Source organism: Zophobas morio, unplaced genomic scaffold (genome assembly GCF_036711695.1).
Source record: "Zophobas morio isolate AGI-343-1 ecotype UQ-CSIRO unplaced genomic scaffold, CSIRO_AGI_Zmor_V1 ptg000040l, whole genome shotgun sequence".
In the NCBI taxonomy this organism is placed as follows: Eukaryota; Metazoa; Arthropoda; class Insecta; order Coleoptera; family Tenebrionidae; genus Zophobas; species Zophobas morio.
In genome coordinates, this window is record NW_026972145.1 from 5,579,863 (window position 1) to 5,603,455 (window position 23,593).

The following is a 23,593-nucleotide window of genomic DNA, read 5'->3' on the forward strand; positions in this document are numbered from 1 at the left end:
CGCCACTGAACTTCTTCGATTTGCAATTTTCCATTTTTTTTATTTCTTATATTTTACGACATGCAACTGTCACGTTTTAATTTTTAATCTTTCAGTTTTTCGATTTTCCAAATTTTTGATGTTTCAATTTTTAGATTTTGCAATTTTTCAATTTTTTTATTTGCAATTTTTCGTTTCGGTTTATTTTCTAAATTTATTTAATTTTTCTTTTTTCCATTTTTCACACCGTCAATGTTACAGTTTTTCCATAATTTTGAGGATTCTATGATTTTTCGATTTCACTATTTATGGGTTTTCCTATTTTTCGATTCGATTCGTTTCTACTTTTTTTTTTAATTTTTCGATTCATTAATTTTTTCGATTTTTTTCAATTTCAATTCTTCAATTTTTCATTTCTTCAAATTTTCGATGTGCAATTTCTCGTTTCGGTTTATTTTCTAAATTTATTTAATTTTTATTTTTTCCAATTTTAAATTTTCCCATTTTTCACACTGTCAATGTTACAGTTTTCCGATAATTTTGAGGATTCTATAATTTTTCGATTTCACTATTTATGGGTTTTCCTATTTTTCGATTCGATTCGTTTCTCCTTTTTTTTTATTTTTCGATTCATTGATTTTTTTCGATTTTTTTAAATTTATCAATTCTTCAATTTTTCATTTCTTCAAATTTTCGATGTGCAATTTCTCGTTTCGGTTTTTTATTTTCTCTAATTTTACCATTTTTCGATTTTTCAATGTTCCAACATTTTTTTTTATTTCAACTGTTTCATGTACAATTCCTTTTTTCGATCTTTCGAATATCTCACTCATCGAATTTTGGATTATCCTATTTTTAGATTTTTCGAATTTTCGATTTTGGATTACAGATTTTTTGATTTACCGATATTTTGATTTTTTTAATACTTCGATTTTTCGGATGTCCCATTTTTAGATTTTTCGATATTTCGAATTTCGGAATTTGGGTCTTTTTGATTCATCAAATATTCAATTTTTCGTTATTTCCAATTTCCGAATTTTCAGTTTTTCAATTTTCGACTTTTTGACTGTTCAATTTTTGCATCTTTGATTTTACGGTTTTTCGATTTTTGATTATTCGATTTTACAGTTTTTCGGTTTTTCGTTACATATTTCGAAATTTCAAATTTTCTATTTTTTGGAAAGATAAAACTGATTTTGGTAAATAACATACCCTCAAAGAGCGGTACTAGTAGCTGCTAAAATAAGACCGAGTTTTTCGAATTTTCAATACATATTGTTTTTTTAATTTTCCATTTTTTTAAATTTCGCTGTTATTTATGCCACTGAACTTCGATTTGCAATTTTCCATTTTTTTATTTCTTATATTTTACGACATGCAACTGTCACGTTCAATTTTTAGATTTTGCAATTTTTCAATTTTTTTATTTGCAATTTTTCGTTTCGGTTTATTTTCTAAATTTATTTAATTTTTATTTTTTTCAATTTTAAATATTTCCATTTTTCACACTGTCAATGTTACAGTTTTTCGATAATTTTGAGGATTCTATAATTTTTCGATTTCACTATTTATGGGTTTTCCTATTTTTCGATTCGATTCGTTTCTCCTTTTTTTTAATTTTTCAAATTTTCGAATTAAAAAAAAATGAAAAATTGAACAAACGACAAATTGTAAAATCGGATAATTAGATATCTAAAAATTGCAAAATTGGAAAATTTAAAAACTGGAAAAACGAATCAAGGAAATCAAAAATTAAAAAACATCGAAACCCCACCTTTCACAGCTCCGGCGCTCCCCAGATGATAAATCGCCGCCAACACTCCAAAAATCAGCTTCTGCTCGTTCTCGCCGACTCCCAGCACGCTGAACGCCCCACACACCTTCACAAAGTCGGCTTGCGCCCTCTGCTTATCCTCGTGCTTCTGGGACAAGTTCACGAAGGCGTTACTCTCGTTCCCCGACAAGTTGTCCAAAAACAGCTCCTTCCTCAAGCTACCCTCGACCCCGCTCAGCAGCCTCTGCATAACATGAAACGTCGTCTCCCCCTCGACCTTCCTCGCAATCCGCGCCTTCTCCAGCAGCAAGATCTGGATGCTCGCCGAGGCGATCGCCCCGCTCTGGTCGAAGTCCAAGCTGAAGATGTGCGTGAATCTGGTGGCATTCGTGTTCATCACCGTCCTGCAATTGCCGAAGCTCTCCAACACCGTCCACAACGACGTCAGCTTCTCCACGGTGAGGATCTTGTTGGCGCAACCGGCGGCGGTCACCAGGTACTGGACGCAGTGTCGGAAATTCGTGGTTTTTCCCGAGCCGGAGCGGCCGAGGAAGACTAGGGATTGGTCCCGGCGGGAGGACAGCATGCTGTGGTAGCAGGATTGGGCCATGGAGTAGATGTGGGGGGGCATGTCTTCGCTCTTGCAACCCTTGAAGAGGGCCACCACCTAGACACGACGCTCGTTATTGTTCAAAGTTAGTTGATTAGTGTTACCTTTTCGGAGTAAATGGCCAGCGGTGCCATAGGGTTGACCACCAGGAGGGTGCCACAGCCGGCGTACGTGTGGATTAAGTTGGTGGCGTACCTCTGTCGAAGTGTGTGGAGGACGCTCGACTCGTTGAGGTGGCGCAAGGTCGCCAAGTCCTCCGCTCGATCGAACTGCGGGGGATTGGCTTTTTCGACGTCGTCTTCGTCGACGGTCAAAACTTCGTTGGTTTGTTCGAGGCAGATGCGCAGCTTCCCGGGGTCGACACTCCCGGAGGTGTCTTTCATGGCGGCGGTGAAACCGCCTCGGTGCATCAGCCACACCTTCTCCGTGTCCAACCATTGCTTTTCCTTCTCCAGGTGCTCTTCAGACTTGGCCTGGAACAAAAACCACCCTCGATTAAGACACGAATTGACCGACCCAACACACGACTATACCCTCAGATCGTCTAAATTTTTGAAACAAGTATCTTTATCAAGAGAAGTGTAAAAACCAGAAGACTTTCTACTCTCAGCTACGAAGACCACACAACTATAATCCACGTTTTGGACTTGCGACAACTTCCGAAACCGCTTCTTCTTGTCCACCAACACCAACTTATCCCCGAGGACTTTTTTTAAATTCTCTTTTCGCTTATTTTTCTTGTTCTTGTTTCTCGTTTTGTCGCTCCTCAAGTCGTTCGTCCACTTCGCGTCGTCCACATCAAAAATATCCAAGTGTCTCATTTTGGCCGTTTTGGCCTCCGACGCTTTCGTAGTACTCGCGTACAACCGACTCGAAACGTCCACATTTTTCGCCACGATTTTCGTTTTCTCCCCCAGCGAGTCTAAAGAGTCCGATTCGCTAAAACCCTCCGAACTGACACTAGCACTTTTGGTTTTTTCGGTAGAAACCGGCGACTGCTTTCTGTATCTTTTGGAGGGGGTCCTCTGGAAGGCGCCGTCTTTGACGTAGTTGCCGGTACCATGGGCGGTGCCTCTGCAGGCACCATGTCCGTGACTTTTGGCGCTTTTCGGACTGTTCGACGCACCACGCAAAGAACTCTCGAAAGAACCGGCAAACATCGTGCTAAAAATTGAAAATTTTGAAACCTCTAGTTAAGCACGTTGTGCAAGACCACCGATTTGTACGACATTTTTTCGACGTTGCAAAATCGCAATAAAACGTTTTGCCACCGATTTCTACCTTTTCGAAAGGTTGGTTATTGAATTAATCAGTATTATACAACACCCACGCCGAATTCGCACCGTGCTATTTTAAGTCAAAACGAACGCCACGAAAATCTCTTCTTCGGACAACTAATAATTTCAATTCGCGTTTTAGCATACGGATTGTTGCGAAGATAGCGAAAACACGACCAGTTCCTTGTTACGGCTAGAAAGGTCAGGCCGGCAGCGATCGAAATTTAATATCAAAGTCTTCTCATGGAGTGCCATTTACATAACGTACACTTTTCTCTAATCTTGTTACGCTAATTTACATAATTTGTTGGGTAATTAGCGGCCACGGCGCACTTGTGGACACGATTTTTCGCACCTGCTACGACTGGAATTTCGACCGTGAAAAAATCACCGAACGCACTTTTTTTTTGTTACTCGGAAAAGTCTCTAGCTCGACTTTCGGTCGCCAAAACTGCGAAAACACCTGAGATCAACATCGCGTCACGTGCGCTTGGTATCGAAGCGACGATTACCGATAAACGACTGACTGAATGGAAGAGGTCTATGGGTCTGAGGAAACGACCACGTGAAAGGCGGGAGTCCAGCGACAAAGACGAAATTTTCAGCTTAACGCGAAATATTGAATAAGCGAGCGCAGCGAGCAGGTTTAGGTGTTATTTCAAAAATTTATTCTTAGAATAAATAACTATTTCCTGCGGACCAAAAAATTGAAAAAAGAAAAATAATTTAAATGTGTATTGAAGAATCGAATTCAAAATTCGCAAAATTGGTTAAAATTTAAAAGCTGAAAAATCGAGAAACTGAATAAATAAAAAATGGAAAATCATCGAAAAATTGCGAATTCATAAATTTAAACAGCGAAAAAATTACAAAAAAAAACGAAACATTTTAATTCGAAAACTTGAAAAGCTGAAAAAACGAAAAATGGAAAATCCGAAAATATAAAAATCGGGATCGTGAATAATCCTGAAAATTCAAATTTCTAAAAATTGACCATAACGAAAAAATGGAAAATCGAAAAATTGAAAAATTTAAAATCTAAATAGCAACTGAAGAATCGAAAAGTTACGAAATCTTAAATTTGAAGAAAACTTCAAAAATCGTAAAATTGGAAAATTTAGACTTGAAAACTCGAAAACCAAAGAAATGACAATTTGAGAAATGAAAAATATTGCAAAATTGGAAAATTCAAAACTCCTAAAATTGAGTAAATAAAAAATGAATTTAAGGAACTAAACATGGAAAATCCGAAAAAGTAACGACACATTGAAAAATCGACAAAATTAAAATAGAAAATTAAAATCCCCATAAAATTAAAAAATTGCAAAATCTAAATATTGAAAAATTCAAAATTTTAATTCGGGAACAAAAACTAAAATGAAATGAAATGGAAAATCTGAAAAAATCTAAATCGGGATTCTGCAAAATCGGAAAATTGAAAATAACGAAAAATCGGGAAATTCAAAAACTGAAAACCTGAAAAATCGAACAATGGAAATTCGAAAAAAATGAATGATTTTAAACTGATAACACGAAGAGTGGCATATCGTAAAATTGAAGAAACAAAAAATGAAAAACTGAAAAATTGCAAATCAAAAAATTGAAGAAACAAAAATTGAAAACTCGAGAAATTCAAATCGAAAAATTGACACATTTAAAATTTGGAGAACTGAAAAATTGAAACTTGAAAGCGCAAAATATCGAAAAATTGAAAAATCTAAAATCTAAATAGCAACTGAAGAATCGAAAAGTTACGAAATCTTGGATTTGAAGAAAACTTCAAAAATCGTAAAATTGGAAAATTTAGACTTGAAAACTCGAAAACCAAAGAAATGACAATTTGAGAAATGAAAAATATTGCAAAATTGGAAAATTCAAAACTCCTAAAATTGAGTAAATAAAAAATGAATTTAAGAAACTAAACATGGAAAATCCGAAAAAGTAACGACACATTGAAAAATCGACAAAATTAAAATAGAAAATTAAAATCCCCATAAAATTAAAAAATTGCAAAATCTAAATATTGAAAAATTCAAAATTTTAATTCGGGAACAAAAACTAAAATGAAATGAAATGGAAAATCTGAAAAAATCTAAATCGAGATTCTGCAAAAGCGGAAAATTGAAAATAACGAAAAATCGGGAAATTCAAAAACTGAAAACCTGAAAAATCGAACGATGGAAATTCGAAAAAATGAAAGATTTTAAACTGATAACACGAAGAGTTGCATATCGTAAAATTGAAGAAACAAAAAATGAAAAACTGAAAAATTGCAAATCAAAAAATTGAAGAAACGAAAAATTGAAAACTCGAGAAATTCAAATCGAAAAATTGACACATTTAAAAGTTGGAGAACTGAAAAATTGAAACTTGAAAGCGCAAAATATCGCAAAAAAAATCGAAAAATTGAAAAATCTAAAATCTAAATAGCAACTGAAGAATCGGAAAGTTACGAAATCTTAGATTTGAAGAAAACTTCAAAAATCGTAACACTGGAAAATTTAGACTTGAAAACTCTAAAACCAAAGAAATGACAATTTGAGAAATGAAAAATATTACAAAATTGGAAAATTCAAAACTCCTAAAATTGAGTAAACAAAAAATGAATTTAAGGAACTAAACATGGAAAATCCGAAAAAGTAACGACACATTGAAAAATCGACAAAATTAAAATAGAAAATTAAAATTCCCATAAAATTAAAAAATTGCAAAATCTAAATATTGAAAAATTCAAAATTTTAATTCGAGAACAAAAACTAAAATGAAACGAAATGGAAAATCTGAAAAAATCTAAATCGGGATTCTGCAAAATCCGAAAATTGAAAATAACGAAAAATCGGGAAATTCAAAAACTGAAAACCTGAAAAATCGAACAATGGAAATTCGAAAAAAATGAATGATTTTAAACTGATAACACGAAGAGTTGCATATCGTAAAACTGAAGAAACGAAAAATTGCAAATCAAAAAATTGAAGAAACGAAAAATTGAAAAAACAAAAAATTATAAAATCGAAACAGAAAAATTGAAAAAATTAAAAATTGAAAACTCGAAAAATTCAAATCGAAAAATTGACACATTTAAAAGTCGGAAAACTGAAAAATTGAAACTTGAAAGCGCAAAATATCGCAAAAAACGGAAAATCGAAAAACTGAAAAATCTAAAATCTAAATAGCAACTGAAGAATCGAAAAGTTACGAAATCTTAGATTTGAAGAAAACTTCAAAAATCGTAACACTGGAAAATTTAGACTTGAAAACTCGAAAACCAAAGAAATGACAATTTGAGAAATGAAAAATGAATTTAAGAAACTAAACATGGAAAATCCGAAAAAGTAACGACACATTGAAAAATCGACAAAATTAAAATAGAAAATTAAAATCCCCATAAAATTAAAAAATTGCAAAATCTAAATATTGAAAAATTCAAAATTTTAATTCGGGAACAAAAACTAAAATGAAATGAAATGGAAAATCTGAAAAAATCTAAATCGAGATTCTGCAAAAGCGGAAAATTGAAAATAACGAAAAATCGGGAAATTCAAAAACTGAAAACCTGAAAAATCGAACGATGGAAATTCGAAAAAATGAAAGATTTTAAACTGATAACACGAAGAGTTGCATATCGTAAAATTGAAGAAACAAAAAATGAAAAACTGAAAAATTGCAAATCAAAAAATTGAAGAAACGAAAAATTGAAAACTCGAGAAATTCAAATCGAAAAATTGACACATTTAAAAGTTGGAGAACTGAAAAATTGAAACTTGAAAGCGCAAAATATCGCAAAAAAAATCGAAAAATTGAAAAATCTAAAATCTAAATAGCAACTGAAGAATCGAAAAGTTACGAAATCTTAGATTTGAAGAAAACTTCAAAAATCGTAACACTGGAAAATTTAGACTTGAAAACTCTAAAACCAAAGAAATGACAATTTGAGAAATGAAAAATATTACAAAATTGGAAAATTCAAAACTCCTAAAATTGAGTAAACAAAAAATGAATTTAAGGAACTAAACATGGAAAATCCGAAAAAGTAACGACACATTGAAAAATCGACAAAATTAAAATAGAAAATTAAAATTCCCATAAAATTAAAAAATTGCAAAATCTAAATATTGAAAAATTCAAAATTTTAATTCGAGAACAAAAACTAAAATGAAACGAAATGGAAAATCTGAAAAAATCTAAATCGGGATTCTGCAAAATCCGAAAATTGAAAATAACGAAAAATCGGGAAATTCAAAAACTGAAAACCTGAAAAATCGAACAATGGAAATTCGAAAAAAATGAATGATTTTAAACTGATAACACGAAGAGTTGCATATCGTAAAACTGAAGAAACGAAAAATTGCAAATCAAAAAATTGAAGAAACGAAAAATTGAAAAAACAAAAAATTATAAAATCGAAACAGAAAAATTGAAAAAATTAAAAATTGAAAACTCGAAAAATTCAAATCGAAAAATTGACACATTTAAAAGTCGGAAAACTGAAAAATTGAAACTTGAAAGCGCAAAATATCGCAAAAAACGGAAAATCGAAAAACTGAAAAATCTAAAATCTAAATAGCAACTGAAGAATCGAAAAGTTACGAAATCTTAGATTTGAAGAAAACTTCAAAAATCGTAACACTGGAAAATTTAGACTTGAAAACTCGAAAACCAAAGAAATGACAATTTGAGAAATGAAAAATGAATTTAAGAAACTAAACATGGAAAATTCGAAAAAGTAACGACACATTGAAAAATCGACAAAATTAAAATAGAAAATTAAAATCCTCATGAAATTAAAAAATTGCAAAATCTAAATATTGAAAAATTCAAAATTTTAATTCGGGAACAAAAACTAAAATGAAATGAAATGGAAAATCTGAAAAAGTCTAAATCGGGATTCTACAAAATCGGAAAATTGAAAATAACGAAAAATCGGGAAATTCAAAAACTGAAAACCTGAAAAATCGAACAATAGAAATCCGAAAAAATGAAAGATTTTGAACTGATAACACGAAGAGTTGCATATCATAAAATTGAAGAAACAAAAATGAAAAATTGAAAAATTGCAGATCAAAAAATTGAAGAAACGAAAAATTGAAAAAACAAAAAATTATAAAATCGAAACAGGGAAATTAAAAAATTAAAAATTGAAAACTCGAGAAATTCATATCGAAAAATTGACACATTTAAAAGTTGGAAAACTGAAAAATTGAAAAATCTAAAATCTAAATAGCAACTGAAGAATCGAAAAGTTACGAAATCTTGGATTTGAAGAAAACTTCAAAAATAGTAACATTGGAAAATTTAGACTTGAAAACTCGAAAACCAAAGAAATGACAATTTGAGAAATGAAAAATATTGCAACATTGGAAAATTCAAAACTCCTAAAACTGAGTAAATAAAAATGAATTTAAGGAACTAAACATGGAAAATCCGAAAAAAGTAGCGAAACATTGAAAAATCGACAAAATTAAAATAGAAAATTAAAATCCCCATGAAATTAAAAAATTGCAAAATCTAAATACTGAAAAATTCAAAATTTTAATTCGGGAACAAAAACTAAATTGAAATGAAATGGAAAATCTGAAAAAATCTAAATCGGGATTCTGCAAAATCGGAAAATTGAAAATAACGAAAAATCGGGAAATTCAAAAACTGAAAACCTGAAAAATCGAACAATGGAAATTCGAAAAAAATGAATGATTTTAAACTGATAACACGAAGAGTTGCATATCGTAAAATTGAAGAAAGGAAAAATTGCAAATCAAAAAATTGAAGAAACGAAAAATTGAAAAAACAAAAAATTATAAAATCGAAACAGAGAAATTGAAAAAATTAAAAATTGAAAACTCGAAAAATTCAAATCGAAAAATTGACACATTTAAAAGTCAGAAAACTGAAAAATTGAAACTTGAAAGCGCAAAATATCGCAAAAAATGGAAAATCGAAAAACTGAAAAATCTAAAATCTAAATAGCAACTGAAGAATCGAAAAGTTACGAAATCTTAGATTTGAAGAAAACTTCAAAAATCGTAACATTGAAAAATTTAGACTTGAAAACTCGAAAACCAAAGAAATGACAATTTGAGAAACGAAAAATATTGCAAAATTGGAAAATTCAAAACTACTAAAATTGAGTAAATAAAAAATGAATTTAAGGAACTAAACATGGAAAATCCGAAAAAGTAACGACACATTGAAAAATCTACAAAATTAAAATAGAAAATTAAAATCCCCATGAAATTAAAAAATTGCAAAATCTAAATATTGAAAAATTCAAAATTTTAATTCGGGAACAAAAACTAAAATGAAATGAAATGGAAAATCTGAAAAAATCTAAATCGGGATTCTGCAAAATCGGAAAATTGAAAATAACGAAAAATCGGGAAATTCAAAAACTGAAAACCTGAAAAATCGAACAATGGAAATTCGAAAAAAATGAATGATTTTAAACTGATAACACGAAGAGTTGCATATCGTAAAATTGAAGAAACGAAAAATTGCAAATCAAAAAATTGAAGAAACGAAAAATTGAAAAAACAAAAAATTATAAAATCGAAACAGAGAAATTGAAAAAATTAAAAATTGAAAACTCGAAAAATTCAAATCGAAAAATTGACACATTTAAAAGTCGGAAAACTGAAAAATTGAAACTTGAAAGCGCAAAATATCGCAAAAAATGGAAAATCGAAAAATTGAAAAATCTAAAATCTAAATAGCAACTGAAGAATCGAAAAGTTACGAAATCTTAAATTTGAAGAAAACTTCAAAAATCGTAACATTGAAAAATTTAGACTTGAAAACTCGAAAACCAAAGAAATGACAATTTGAGAAACGAAAAATATTGCAAAATTGGAAAATTCAAAACTACTAAAATTGAGTAAATAAAAAATGAATTTAAGGAACTAAACATGGAAAATCCGAAAAAGTAACGACACATTGAAAAATCTACAAAATTAAAATCCCCATGAAATTAAAAAATTGCAAAATCTAAACATTGAAAAATTCAAAATTTTAATTCGGGAACAAAAACTAAAATGAAACGAAATGGAAAATCTGAAAAAATCTAAATCGGGATTCTACAAAATCGAAAATTGAAAATAACGAAAAATCGGGAAATTCAAAAACTGAAAACCTGAAAAATCGAACCATGGAAATTCGAAAAAAATGAATGATTTTAAACTGATAACACGAAGAGTTGCATATCGTAAAATTGAAGAAACGAAAAATTGAAAAAACAAAAAATTATAAAATCGAAACAGAGAAATTGAAAAAATTAAAAATTGAAAACTCGAAAAATTCAAATCGAAAAATTGACACATTTAAAAGTTGGAAAACTGAAAAATTTAAACTTGAAAGCGCAAAATATCGCAAAAAAATGGAAAATCGAAAAACTGAAAAATCTAAAATCTAAATAGCAACTGAAGAATCGAAAAGTTACGAAATCTTAAATTTGAAGAAAACTTCAAAAATCGTAACACTGGAAAATTTAGATTTGAAAACTCGAAAACCAAAGAAATGACAATTTGAGAAATGAAAAATGAATTTAAGAAACTAAACATGGAAAATTCGAAAAAGTAACGACACATTGAAAAATCGACAAAATTAAAATCCCCATAAAATGAAAAAATTGCAAAATCCAAATATTGAAAAATTCAAAATTTTAATTCGGGAACAAAAACTAAAATGAAATGAAATGGAAAATCTGAAAAAATCTAAATCGAGATTCTGCAAAATCGGAAAATTGAAAATAATGAAAAATCGGGAAATTCAAAAACTGAAAACCTGAAAAATCGAACGATGGAAATTCGAAAAAAATGAAAGGTTTTAAACTGATAACACGAAGAGTTGCATATCGTAAAATTGAAGAAACAAAAAATGAAAAATTGAAAAATTGCAAATCAAAAAATTGAAGAAACGAAAAATTGAAAAACCAAAAAATTATAAAATCGAAACAGAGAAATTGAAAAAATTAAAAATTGAAAACTCGAGAAATTCAAATCGAAAAATTGACACATTTAAAAGTTGGAAAACTGAAAAATTGATATTTGAAAGCGCAAAATATCGCAAAAAATGGAAAATCGAAAAATTGAAAAATCTAAAATCTAAATAGCAACTGAAGAATCGAAAAGTTACGAAATCTTACATTTGAAGAAAACTTCAAAAATCGTAACATTGGAAAATTTAGACTTGAAAACTCGAAAACCAAAGAAATGACAATTTGAGAAATGAAAAATATTGCAAAATTGGAAAATTCAAAACTCCTAAAACTGAGTAAATAAAAAATGAATTTAAGAAACTAAACATGGAAAATCCGAAAAAAGTAGCGAAACATTGAAAAATCGACAAAATTAAAATAGAAAATTAAAATCCCCATAAAATTAAAAAATTGCAAAATCTAAATATTGAAAAATTCAAAATTTTAATTCGGGAACAAAAACTAAAATGAAAAAATCTAAATCGGGATTCTGCAAAATCGGAAAATTGAAAATAACGAAAAATCGGGAAATTCAAGAACTGAAAACCTGAAAAATCGAACGATGGAAATTCGAAAGAATGAAAGATTTTAAACTGATAACACGAAGAGTTGCATATCGTAAAATTGAAGAAACCAAAAATGAAAAACTGAAAAATTGCAAATCAACAAATTGAAGAAACGAAAAATTGAAAAAACAAAAAATTATAGAATCGAAACAGAGAAATTGAAAAAATTAAAAATTGAAAACTCGAGAAATTCAAATCGAAAAATTGACACATTTATAAGTTGGAAAACTGAAACTTGAAAGCGCAAAATATCGCAAATCGAAAACTACACAAACAAAAACCATAAAAATGCAAGAATTGAATGATTCAAAAAGCTGTATGTTGTCGGTTACGGTTTTCCGATCTCGCTTGACCATTTTCGGCGACACCAGAGGGCGATGTCTTTCGCCCACGATTCCGTCGTCGTGGTTCTTTTACTCGTTCGGTCTTCGTGTTTCTGGTTCCTTTGTGTGCCGAAATCCCAAGGGCGAGACACTTTTCCGCCTCCGAGATTCTGGCCCACGCGTACCTTATCGATGCCATCGAGATATTCGCTGCTAAATAAAACTCGTTAATATTCATACGTCCTTGGCGGACGTTAAGCTCGCGCCTTTATTTGACAGACTAGAAAAGAATTCGAACCATTTCCGAATTGGCAAGTGGTTGTAAATATGTTCCGGATGTCGCAGCTTTCTTTCTATGCCGTACAGAAAATAATAAACGAAAATAATTTTTTTTTTCGGAATAATGACCGCGAAGTGGCCGCCCACGTGTTCAGAATGACATCAAATCGGCACTCCGTAGAAATAATTACTTAAGTCACTTCGCTAATCTATTGTTAGCTTTCAAGGTTGGGCAATTTTTAAGTTAATAAGTCTGGAAAAATATTGAAGATTGTACAACAAGAGCTCTATTGGTGTTTTGAAGGCTTATTATGTGTTGTTGTTTTGTAGCTAGGATAACAATGGTTGTTTGTTCGTAAATATTTATCCACATGTCGAAGTGTTTCCAGATTAAATAACTGAAAGTTTGTACAGAAATCGAAACCAAACATTTCTTAATACAGATTGGTAAAAACTCAAAACGGATTCATAAACCACACATGTACGGGAATGGCGGACCTACTTTTCCGCACTCTCGGGGTTGTGAAACCTCTAGAAAATGCCGATAAGGTGAGTGACACAAAAAGCCGAGATGCCGACGGCTGTCATCGCCAATCCCATCACGTCCGCATCGTTTCCGCTGCCTGGAATTTTATTGGTTGGAATAACTCTTGTCACCTACACGATATGTATATGCACCGAATGCGCGTAACCTGGCCGAGCTTAACGGCCTTCTAACCATTAGGTATTTATTGCTAAATCATTCAAATTAGTCGATTTCGTAGCCTGCACAGAACGTACACTCGGAGTGGCTTTACGGTTTACGGTGGCGTAACTGGAACAGGTATTCTACTAGAGCCGCCAGATTTGGTCTTTTATCATCGACGACCACGCACTTTTACGTCACCTATACAAATTAATTTTTTCGATTGTTGCGATTATGTCCCTCGGCCGACGTCTCGCTTTCGTGGCGTCGAGCGGAGATTTATTGGTCATTTATTGACGAATCGTTGAGGTTAAACTTCTTGGAATTTGTTTATGTAGCGGTGATGGGATTCCTATGGACGTTTAAAAATTTGACACAATTTTGCTTCGTTAATTTACAACGTTATTTGTTAAGAATGGCCGATATCGCGTAACAAATTAATAGCGCGCTATTAAATTATTCATAACACGGTTAATAAATAACCATACTAAATAGATATTATAATGTGTTCTGTTCCACTCGATTTGCAAAACCTTTTAACTAGATCGATTATAATAAATATTAAAATTTAAAAAACCTGAAACGTTGTTTGATCGGCGCCGTGATTTGAATCAACAACACATTCCGCTTCCTTTGAAATATTCTAAAAAAAATTGGCGATTTTTCTTCTGATAAAATGCTTTTCGAAACGCGAGAAATCGAGAAACTAAGAAATTTAAAATCAAAATGTGGAAATTGAAAAGCCGAAAAATCCAAAAATGCAAAATTTAAGAAATCAAAAAAAATTAAAATCGAAATTGAAAAACTGAAAAACTGAATAATAGTTTAATTCAAAAACCCAAAAATCTAAAAATCGAAAATGCCAAAAATAGAGAAATCGTAAAAAATTAAAAAATCAAATCTAAAACCGGGAAGCGACAAATCGAAAAATCTAAAATTTAAGATATTAAAAAATTTAAATATTTATTGAAAAATCGAAATACCGAATTCTCGACTAACGAAGAAATTACAAAATAAAAAAATTTAAGGGGACTCGCTAGACGAGGTATAATATTTTTTTGGTTTTTTGTATGAAAAGATGATGTTAATATAGATGTATTATACATCTAACTGCAGCTTTTTTCATATTCTAGAGCGCAGAGACCAGTTCAATCAATAAAAAAATATGGCTGAGAAATATCGTAAAAAAGCACCATTGTATGTTTTCTTTTCAAGTTTTTTGAGTCATAACCATCATAGAATCGCTTGAAAATTCGCACATGAATAAAACATCACTTTTTACAGGCCGCAGAGTCATTAAATGTTTGTTAGTGGTACAATTTGTTTAAATAATAATGTGTTTATTAAAATCAAAATATACCACAAATTAATGCAAAATACGTCGAATAATTTTAACAGGAATATCAGAGGAAAATTAATGATTTATTGGTTAGCAGAGTTTTTAACAAAAACTAAGAATTATTGAAAAAAATGGCTATGAATTCGACAGATTTTGAGCCGTTAGTTCAGTACTTTGCCGATAGGAGCGCTACTAAAATTTATGGAAGCGACTTTCCAGGTAAAACTCTTATCGCCTGCTCTACCATAAGCTGATTCTGAGCGTTCTAGGCTGATTTTTCTAATTTATGGCAAGGAACTCAGTTTTATAACAAGCCGCCAGGACCGGCCGTAGGAATCTATTGTTAAGGAAATTAACTTTTACGCAATGAGGTACTATCATAAAACCGATAAAAACTGGGGAACTATAATATTTTTACACCACTCAGGATCCTGAATTCAATACACATGATTAATAAAAATTAATTGTAATATTATTGTTAATATTTATTTTGCTTTGTTAATTAAGAAAACTAATAAACATATTTATAATAATAATAAAAAATATATAAAATACAGCTTTTGTTTAACACGTATAAGTAGCTAAGTGTATCTACTAATTATCCCAGAAAGGAGGTGTTTTAAAAAAGCCCTACGCTCAGAAACTTCTCCCTTCATTATTTACTCGAAAAAAGTGCTCGTATATGTTTTCATTTGCCGAGAGATCATTTTCAAAATATATTTATAATAAAAATATGCAAGTCTTGGTGATGAAAAACGTACTCCTAATAGATTATTAAAGTACATAAAAAAGTAGAAACAAATTTTATTTATTTAAAAAAAATCTCTCGCAAAGGTAGGTTCCTCTTTCTTCTTGAATCAATTATTTCGGGCAATAATGCGCCAAAGTAAAATCTGCCAAGTTTATCTGCCATCTTTTTATATATTTCTTCGTTTTTTTCTATATTAATTCCTTCGGGTGTCCACACAACAAAATAAACTTGTGAAATACCCGTAACAAGCATTGGACTTGAAAGTAATAATCATGATTTTTTTTACTTTCAATTCTCTGTCTGTCAATGTACAAAATTTGATTATTTTTTTTCTAACCGCTTCTTCGGGAGACAAATCTTGCGATTTTAAAGGGCATTTAATTTCGACTAATGCACTCCTATCCTCTAGAACCCTGTCTGGACTAGCAGCCAAGTAAGGAAATCGTTTTGAAATAATTCACACCGTTCAGTTTTTATATTTTTATTTATTTCAAAACACTTGACAGCTTTTTCCTCACTTTGTTGTCCATAGTATGTATGACTATTACCTCTAAATGTACTGTCCAACAGAGACTCCACAGTTTTAGCTGTTGCTGTAGTCGGTCTAAGTTTGTAAATGCGTCCAAAATTTGAAACCGTAACCCTAATTTATCTTTCTTTTGTCCAAATGTGCCTGTTGCCTAGTGTCTATTTCAATTTGGTCTAAATTCAAAGATAATTTTCTCAAAAAAACCTCTTTGGCTGTCACAAATGTTTCTACATCCATGTCAGGATTATCTAAGAAATATTTAAACCATAATCGCAATCGGGACCAGCATACGTATATTTTTTTACGACATATTTTTTTTACGGATACTTTGTCTAAGACGAGTCTGTTCCATAGACGAACAACATTTTTTTGTTATTAAACCAGGACCGTTTTAATCACAATATACTTACTTATCCCCTCTAAAAAAATCATGACGTCACCTCAAAATTTTTCTTGTAATTTATCATCCCATTCATATTTTTTGGATTCGGATATTTAGTAGGGTGACTCAAAAAATTTATTGAATGCGCAAATTTATTTTATTAATTTAATCAGGAACTACAAAACCCAATGCTTTGAAATCTCGGAAGTGTTTTAAATTTATCATAAGCATGGCAAATTTTTGATCAAAATATATTTGCTCATCCCTCCTAAAAAATGGATGACGCCACCCCAAAATTTTGCTGAATAAATCCTATCTAAATTTTATCAAATATGATGAGTGATTTATCATTCCATTCATGTTTTTTTGGATTTGAATATACAGGATGACCCCAAAAATTAATGAATGCGTAAATTTATTTTACTGATTTACTCAGAAACTACAAAACCGAATGCTTTGAAATCTTGCAAATGTTTTAAGGTTATAAAGAGTATAATAAATTTTTAGTCAAAATATATTTGCTTATCCCCTCCGAAAATTGATGACGTCAGCTCAAAAGTTTGCCGAATAATCCTATTTAAAATGTACAAAATGTGATGAGTATCTTAATGTAATTTATCACTCCATTCATATTTTTTGGATTCGGATATACAGGGTGACTCAAAAAATTTAATGAATGCGCAAATTTATTTTATTGATTTAATTAGGACCTACACAACCGAATGCTTTGAAATCTAATGTGAAAAAAAAAACATAATAGGCATGCAGTCGTCACGTTTCCGATAGCGAGGGAAGTACTGTCTAAACTCTTTAGACCGATTTTTTTGATTTTCCCATTTCTCAATTTCTCAATTTTTCAATGTTTCAGTTTGTGATTTTTCACTGTTTCGATTCTTTAATTTTCCGTCCATTTTTAGGTTTTTCAATATTTCAGCTTTGGAATTTTGCAATATTTCGTTTCTTCAATTTTTCAAATTTTTGATATTGTGTTTTCTCGGTTTTTAAATTTTTCGATATTTTAATTTTTCAGTTTTTAAAGTTTTAGGTTTTTAGATTTCTCACTATCTCGACATTTCGATTTTTCAGTTGCATGATTCTTTAATTTGTCGAATTTTTAAATTTTAGATTTTTTGTTTTCTTTGATGTTTTGAGTTGTCGATCCTGAAAACGAAAAATCGACAGTCGAAAATTTAAAAATTCAAAAAATAAAAAAATTGGAAATTCAAAAACCGCAAAAATTAAAAAATCGAAAAACTGAAAAATCGAGAATTTAAAAAAACCGACAAATCGAAAACGCCAAAAACAGAAATTGTGAAGCATGGAAAAATTAAAAAATCGAGACATTGAAGAATCGAAAAATTTAAGAATCAATAAACTGAAAATCGTAATACTGAAATATCGTAAAATCGAGAAATCGAAGAAAAAAACTGAGGAAACAAAAATTTGAGAAATCAAAAAATTGAAATATCGAAAAATTGAGAAACCGGTAGCTGAGAGGCATCTACTTTTTCATACTCTAGGCGTTATAAAACGTCGCAAAAAACATGAAAGTAGCCGACGCACTCGACTACAATATTTCTTACACACGGGCAGTAAAAAATCGGGCTTCAAAATCTTCCAGCGTCATTTCGAACCGCATTGTTTTCTCCGCAATAAATTATTTATCGTCCATCTAGCTAATAACTCGCCAACTGCGCACACCTCTACTTTCGTAAACGCTCCAACAAAGCCACTAATAATGGTCTGCATGAATGTAGTACCTGCAATGATATAAATTCCGTGGCGATCGAATCTTCGTGGGCGATAATGCAACAACAACGACACCAGTAACGACGCAGGAAACGGCCGAAGGATACGAAGTACGAACGTCCCATTAGTTTTCCGGGCACATTTCTCCGACGCAAGACTTTTCTTTTTCTCGCTTGTACACTCGTACGTCAGTGATACCGATAACACATTCATCCCGCATTAAGTCCGACGTAATGGTCGTGATTGCAGCTGGGATCACAAAAAAAAACATAATCGACTTTCAAGGCCTTTCGTACCATCACGCATTCACACCCAGCGACCTGTCGAACGTTGCACAATGCTCCTTTGACATCATGCAGAGGCGGAGTCGAGGCAATATTCGCATTGTCTAGGCCAGCGGCTCGCAAACTTTTTGCGAATGGTTAGAGTTTTGTTGGAGAGATTGTAAAATTGAAAATTTAAAAAACTATTAAAAACGGAAAAGTTCAAAAAATGGAATTACACACTCGCTGGTCCACCGAAAGCATTACAGCAACATCCATGGTTTTAGTAACCAGCACTCAATTTCCTTTCATTTTTCGCATCTTCCGCTGCGTTTTGGGTCAACGGTGGTCGCAAACACGCAGAGAAAAAATTTCGCCCGCGGTCAAAAAACAACACAGCCCACCATCGTCTCTCGATTCCTACGCTGTCTAATCGCCGCTAATTGGCAGCATCATTGACATCACATCCGGAATTAAATAATTCGCACGTGTCATTTAAAACTTTAATTGCCATTCGTGTCATGTGTGCACGACTGCAAGCAAGTTGGGTAACGATCGTCGATTCCTGGAGGAGAATCACGAACGTGCGTGGGCTGAACTATGGAGAAGGTCGACGCTAATGTTTAGAAATGAGTTTCAATTCATTATCTCGGCGAAAATATGGCAGGTGTTTGTTGCACAATCCCCAAGAAATGTCGAAGATCAGCGTCAAAATCTCATTAGTAAAGAGATGATTCTAGGGTTTTCATTTTGGTTGCAGGCAAATGCATGAAAGTTGGCTATAAACAGTGATTGGAAGTACAGTATAACCTCTATAATCCGAACTCACAATTATCCGGACATCTAGTAATCCGAACAGACGCTAGTTGAAGTCGATGACTCTTTAAACCGAACAAAAACTCTGCAAACCGAACTGGACTTGAAAACATGCACCTACTTGCAAAAATGACGCAACATCTTCTTTAAGCACGTGTTGAAATTTGAAGGAACATTGGAAAATTTTCGCTTTCAAAAAAGTTGCCTAAAAATTGTGAAAAAATGCAGAGACGTAGATCTTGACATGCTAATTCCAAAAATGTACAGTGTTGGCGGTCACGCAGCAAAATTTTCGAAGGAATCGGTATAAAATGCGAATTTTTCAAAATTTCTAAAAATCTCGATATTTCAACGGTCGATTCCGGAAAAACGGTTGCAGTTATCAAAGGAACGAAGCCGGAACTGAGTTCTCTAGAGGTCGAACTCTACAAGAAAATGTGTTTAGTTGAGTTTCGAAAATGTCAAAATTTGACCGAAATGTGAAGAAAAATAAATTGACACATTAATTTTTTTTAGAGCCACCTGTATAAGCAAATCTAAAAAATATGAATGCAATGATAAATCACAATTTAACTCGTTCTACGGAAATTACTATTTAACACCTTTAAATTTCACAAGTTTTTACAAGATTAATAGGAGCAAAATCAGTTTTATCTTAACAAATACTAGGCCCGCCCGCCCGCCCCCTATTTTACCAGGGGATATGTCATCTGCCAAAATCAGTCTTATCTTACCAAGTACTAGCCCCGCCCACCCGCCCTCTTTTTCTTGGAAGATATGTGATTTGCCAAGATAAGACTTTCGTAAGCAAGTACTAGCCCCGCCCACCCGCCCTTTATTTTCTCAGAGGGTAGTACATGCTAGTACTTGCTAAGATAAGTCTTATTTTGGTAAATGACATATACTCTGAGAAAACAGGGGCGGGTGGGCGGGGCTACTACTTGGTAACACAAGTCTTATCTTGGCAAATCACATATCTTCCAAGAAAACAGAGGGTGGGTGGGCGGGGCTAGTACTTGGTGAGATAAGACTGATTTTGGCAAATGACATCCTGTGGAAAAATATGGGGGGGGGCTAGTATTTGTCAAGATAAAACTGATTAAATTGCATATTTCCATAGGAACGAGTTAAATTCCTAAATCTGATTGGACATTTATTTTTTAACAACTCAGTAATTAATTTTTCTGACACACCCTGTATAAGCAAATTTAAAAATTATTAATTATATATTAAAAATAAATCACAACTATCGACTCATCATATTTTGCACATTTAAGATAGGATATAATCAGCAATATTTTGAGGTGACGTCATTAATTCTTTAGGGGGAACGAACAAATACATTTTGATCAAAAATTTACTAGGCTTATGATAACTTTAAAACATCTCCAAGATTACAAAGGATTCGGTTTTGCAGTTCCTAATTAAAGCAATAAAATAAATTGACGCATTCATTAATTTTTTTGAGTCACCTGTATATGCAAATCCCAGAAATGTAAATGCAATGATAAATCACGCACTGGTCATATTTTACACATTTCGGGTAGATTTAGGAATTTAATTCGTTCTATAGAAATTTATTATTTAAACCTTGAAAATTTAACAAGTTTTTACAAGATTAATAGACGCAAAATTAGTTTTATCTTAACAAATACTAGGCCCGCCCACCCGCCCCGTGTTTTCCAAGGGGATATGTCATCTGCCAAGATCAATCTTATCTTACCATGTACTAGCCCCGCCCACCTGCCCTTTATTTTCTCAGAGGGTAGTACTTGCTAGTATTTGCTAACAAAAGTCTTATTTTGGCAAATAATACAACCTCTGAGACAATAGGGGCGGGTGGGCGGGGCTAGTACTTTTTAACACAAGTCTTACCTTGGCAAATCACATATCTCCCAAGAAAATAGGGGGCGGGTGGGCGGGGCTAGTACTTGAAAAGTAAAGACTGATTTTGGCAAATGACATATCTCTGGGAAAATATGGGGGGGGGGGGGGGGGGCGCGCTAGTATTTGTTAAGATAAAACTGATTTTGCCCCTATTAATCTTGTAAAAACTTGTAAAATTTAAATGTGTTAAATTGCATATTTCCATAGTAACGAGTTAAATTCCTAAATCTGATTGGATATTTATTTTTTAACAACTCAGTCATTAATTTTTCTGAGACACCCTGTATAAGCAAATTGAAAAATTGTTAATTATATATTAAAAATAAATCACAACTATCGACTCATCATATTTTGCACATTTAAGATAGGATATAATCAGCAATATTTTGAGGTGACGTCATCAATTTTTTAGGGGGAACGAACAAATACATTTTGATCAAAAATTTACTAGGCTTATGATAACTTTAAAACATCTCCAAGATTACAAAAGATTCGGTTTTGCAGTTCCTAATTAAAGCAATAAAATAAATTGACGCATTCATTAATTTTTTTGAGTCACCCTGTATATGCAAATCCCAGAAATGTAAATGCAATGATAAATCACGCACTGGTCATATTTTACACATTTCGGGTAGATTTAGGAATTTAATTCGTTCTATAGAAATTTATTATTTAAACCTTGAAAAATTTTTGACGATATGAAGAAATTGAAAGATCGAAATATGTATTGCAGAATCGAGAAACATAAAAATCGAAAAAAATTAATGAATCGAAAAATTAAAAAAAAAGAGAAACGAATCGAATCGAAAAATAGGAAAACCCATAAATAGTGAAATCGAAAAATTATAGAATCCTCAAAATTATCGAAAAACTGTAACATTGACAGTGTGAAAAATGGAATATTTAAAATTGAAAAAAATAAAAATTAAACAAATTTAGAAAATAAATCGAAACGAAAAATTGCAACATCTAAAATTTGGAAAATCGAAAAACTGAAAGATTTAAAAATGAAAACGTGACAGTTGCATGTCATAAAATATAAGAAATAAAAAAAATGGAAAATTGCAAATAGAAAAAGTTCGGTGGCATAAATAACAACGAAATTAAAAAAAAAATGGAAAATTCAAAAAACTGAATATGTATTGAAAATTCGAAAAAATCTGTCTTATTTTAGCAGCTACTAGCCCCGCCCACCCACCCTCTTTTTTCTTCGAGGGTATGTTATTTGCCAAAATCAGTTTTATCTTTCCAAAAAATGGAAAATTTGAAACTTCGAAATATGTAACGAAAAACCGAAAAATTGTAAAATCGAATAATCAAAAATCGAAAAACCGTAAAATCAAAGATGCAAAAATTGAACAGTCAAAAAGTGGAAAATTGAAAAATTGAATATTTGGTGAATCAAAAAGACCCAAATTCCGAAATTCGAAATATCGAAAAATCTAAAAATGGGACATCCGAAAAATTGAAATTTTGAAACGTCGAAATGTCAAAAAATGGAAGTATTAAAAAAATCAAAATATCGGTAAATCAAAAAATCTGGAATCCAAAATCGAAAATTCGAAAAATCTAAAAATAGGATAATCCAAAATTCGATGAGTGAGATATTCGAAAGATCGAAAAAAGGAATTGTACATGAAACAGTTGAAATAAAAAAAAATGTTGGAACATTGAAAAATCGAAAAATGGTAAAATTAGAGAAAATAAAAAACCGAAACGAAAAATTGCATATCGAAAATTTGAAGAAATAAAAAATTGAAAAATTGATAAATTGAAAAAAATTGAAAAAAATTAATGAATCGAAAAATTAAAAAAAAAAGAAGAAACGAATCGAATCGAAAAATAGGAAAACCCATTAATAGTGAAATCGAAAAATTATAGAATCCTCAAAATTATCGAAAAACTGTAACATTGACGGTGTGAAAAATGGAAAAAAGAAAAATTAAATAAATTTAGAAAACAAACCGAAACGAAAAATTGCAAATAAAAAAATTGAAAAATTGCAAAATCTAAAAATTGAAACATCTAAAATTTGGAAAATCGAAAAACTGAATGGTTTAAAAATGAAAACGTGACAGTTGCATGTCGTAAAATATAAGAAATAAAAAAATGGAAAATTGCAAATCGAAGAAGTTCAGTGGCATAAATAACAACGAAATTTAAAAAAATGGAAAATTCAAAAAACTGAATATGTATTGAAAATTCGAAAAAATCGGTCTTATTTTAGCAGCTACTAGCCCCGCCCACCCACCCTCTTTTTTCTTTGAGGGTATGTTATTTGCCAAAATCAGTTTTATCATTCCAAAAAGTGGAAAATTTGAAATTTCGAAATATGTAACGAAAAACCGAAAAATTGTAAAATCGAATAATCAAAAACCGAAAAACCGTAAAATCAAAGATGCAAAAATTGAACAGTCA

General features: G+C 31.5%; 1 protein-coding gene across 2 annotated transcripts in view; it reads right to left on the minus strand.

Annotated features, from left to right (window-relative positions):
• Nucleotides 1-23,593, minus strand: part of LOC135140709 (unconventional myosin-XVIIIa) — a 95,864-nt gene that overhangs the window by 41,399 nt on the left and 30,872 nt on the right. Inside the window, exons 1-3 of one of the 2 annotated variants that reach the window (XM_064071364.1) lie at nt 2,897-4,079; nt 2,468-2,836; nt 1,754-2,420 (exon numbers count right to left, since the gene is read on the minus strand). In XM_064071364.1, the coding sequence (XP_063927434.1) occupies nt 1,754-2,420; nt 2,468-2,836; nt 2,897-3,523 (1,663 nt within the window). In that variant the 5' untranslated portion in view covers nt 3,524-4,079. Of the gene's footprint in view, nt 1-1,753; nt 2,421-2,467; nt 2,837-2,896; nt 4,080-23,593 lie in introns of those variants that run through there. The other variant, XM_064071363.1, reaches the window with a different exon arrangement.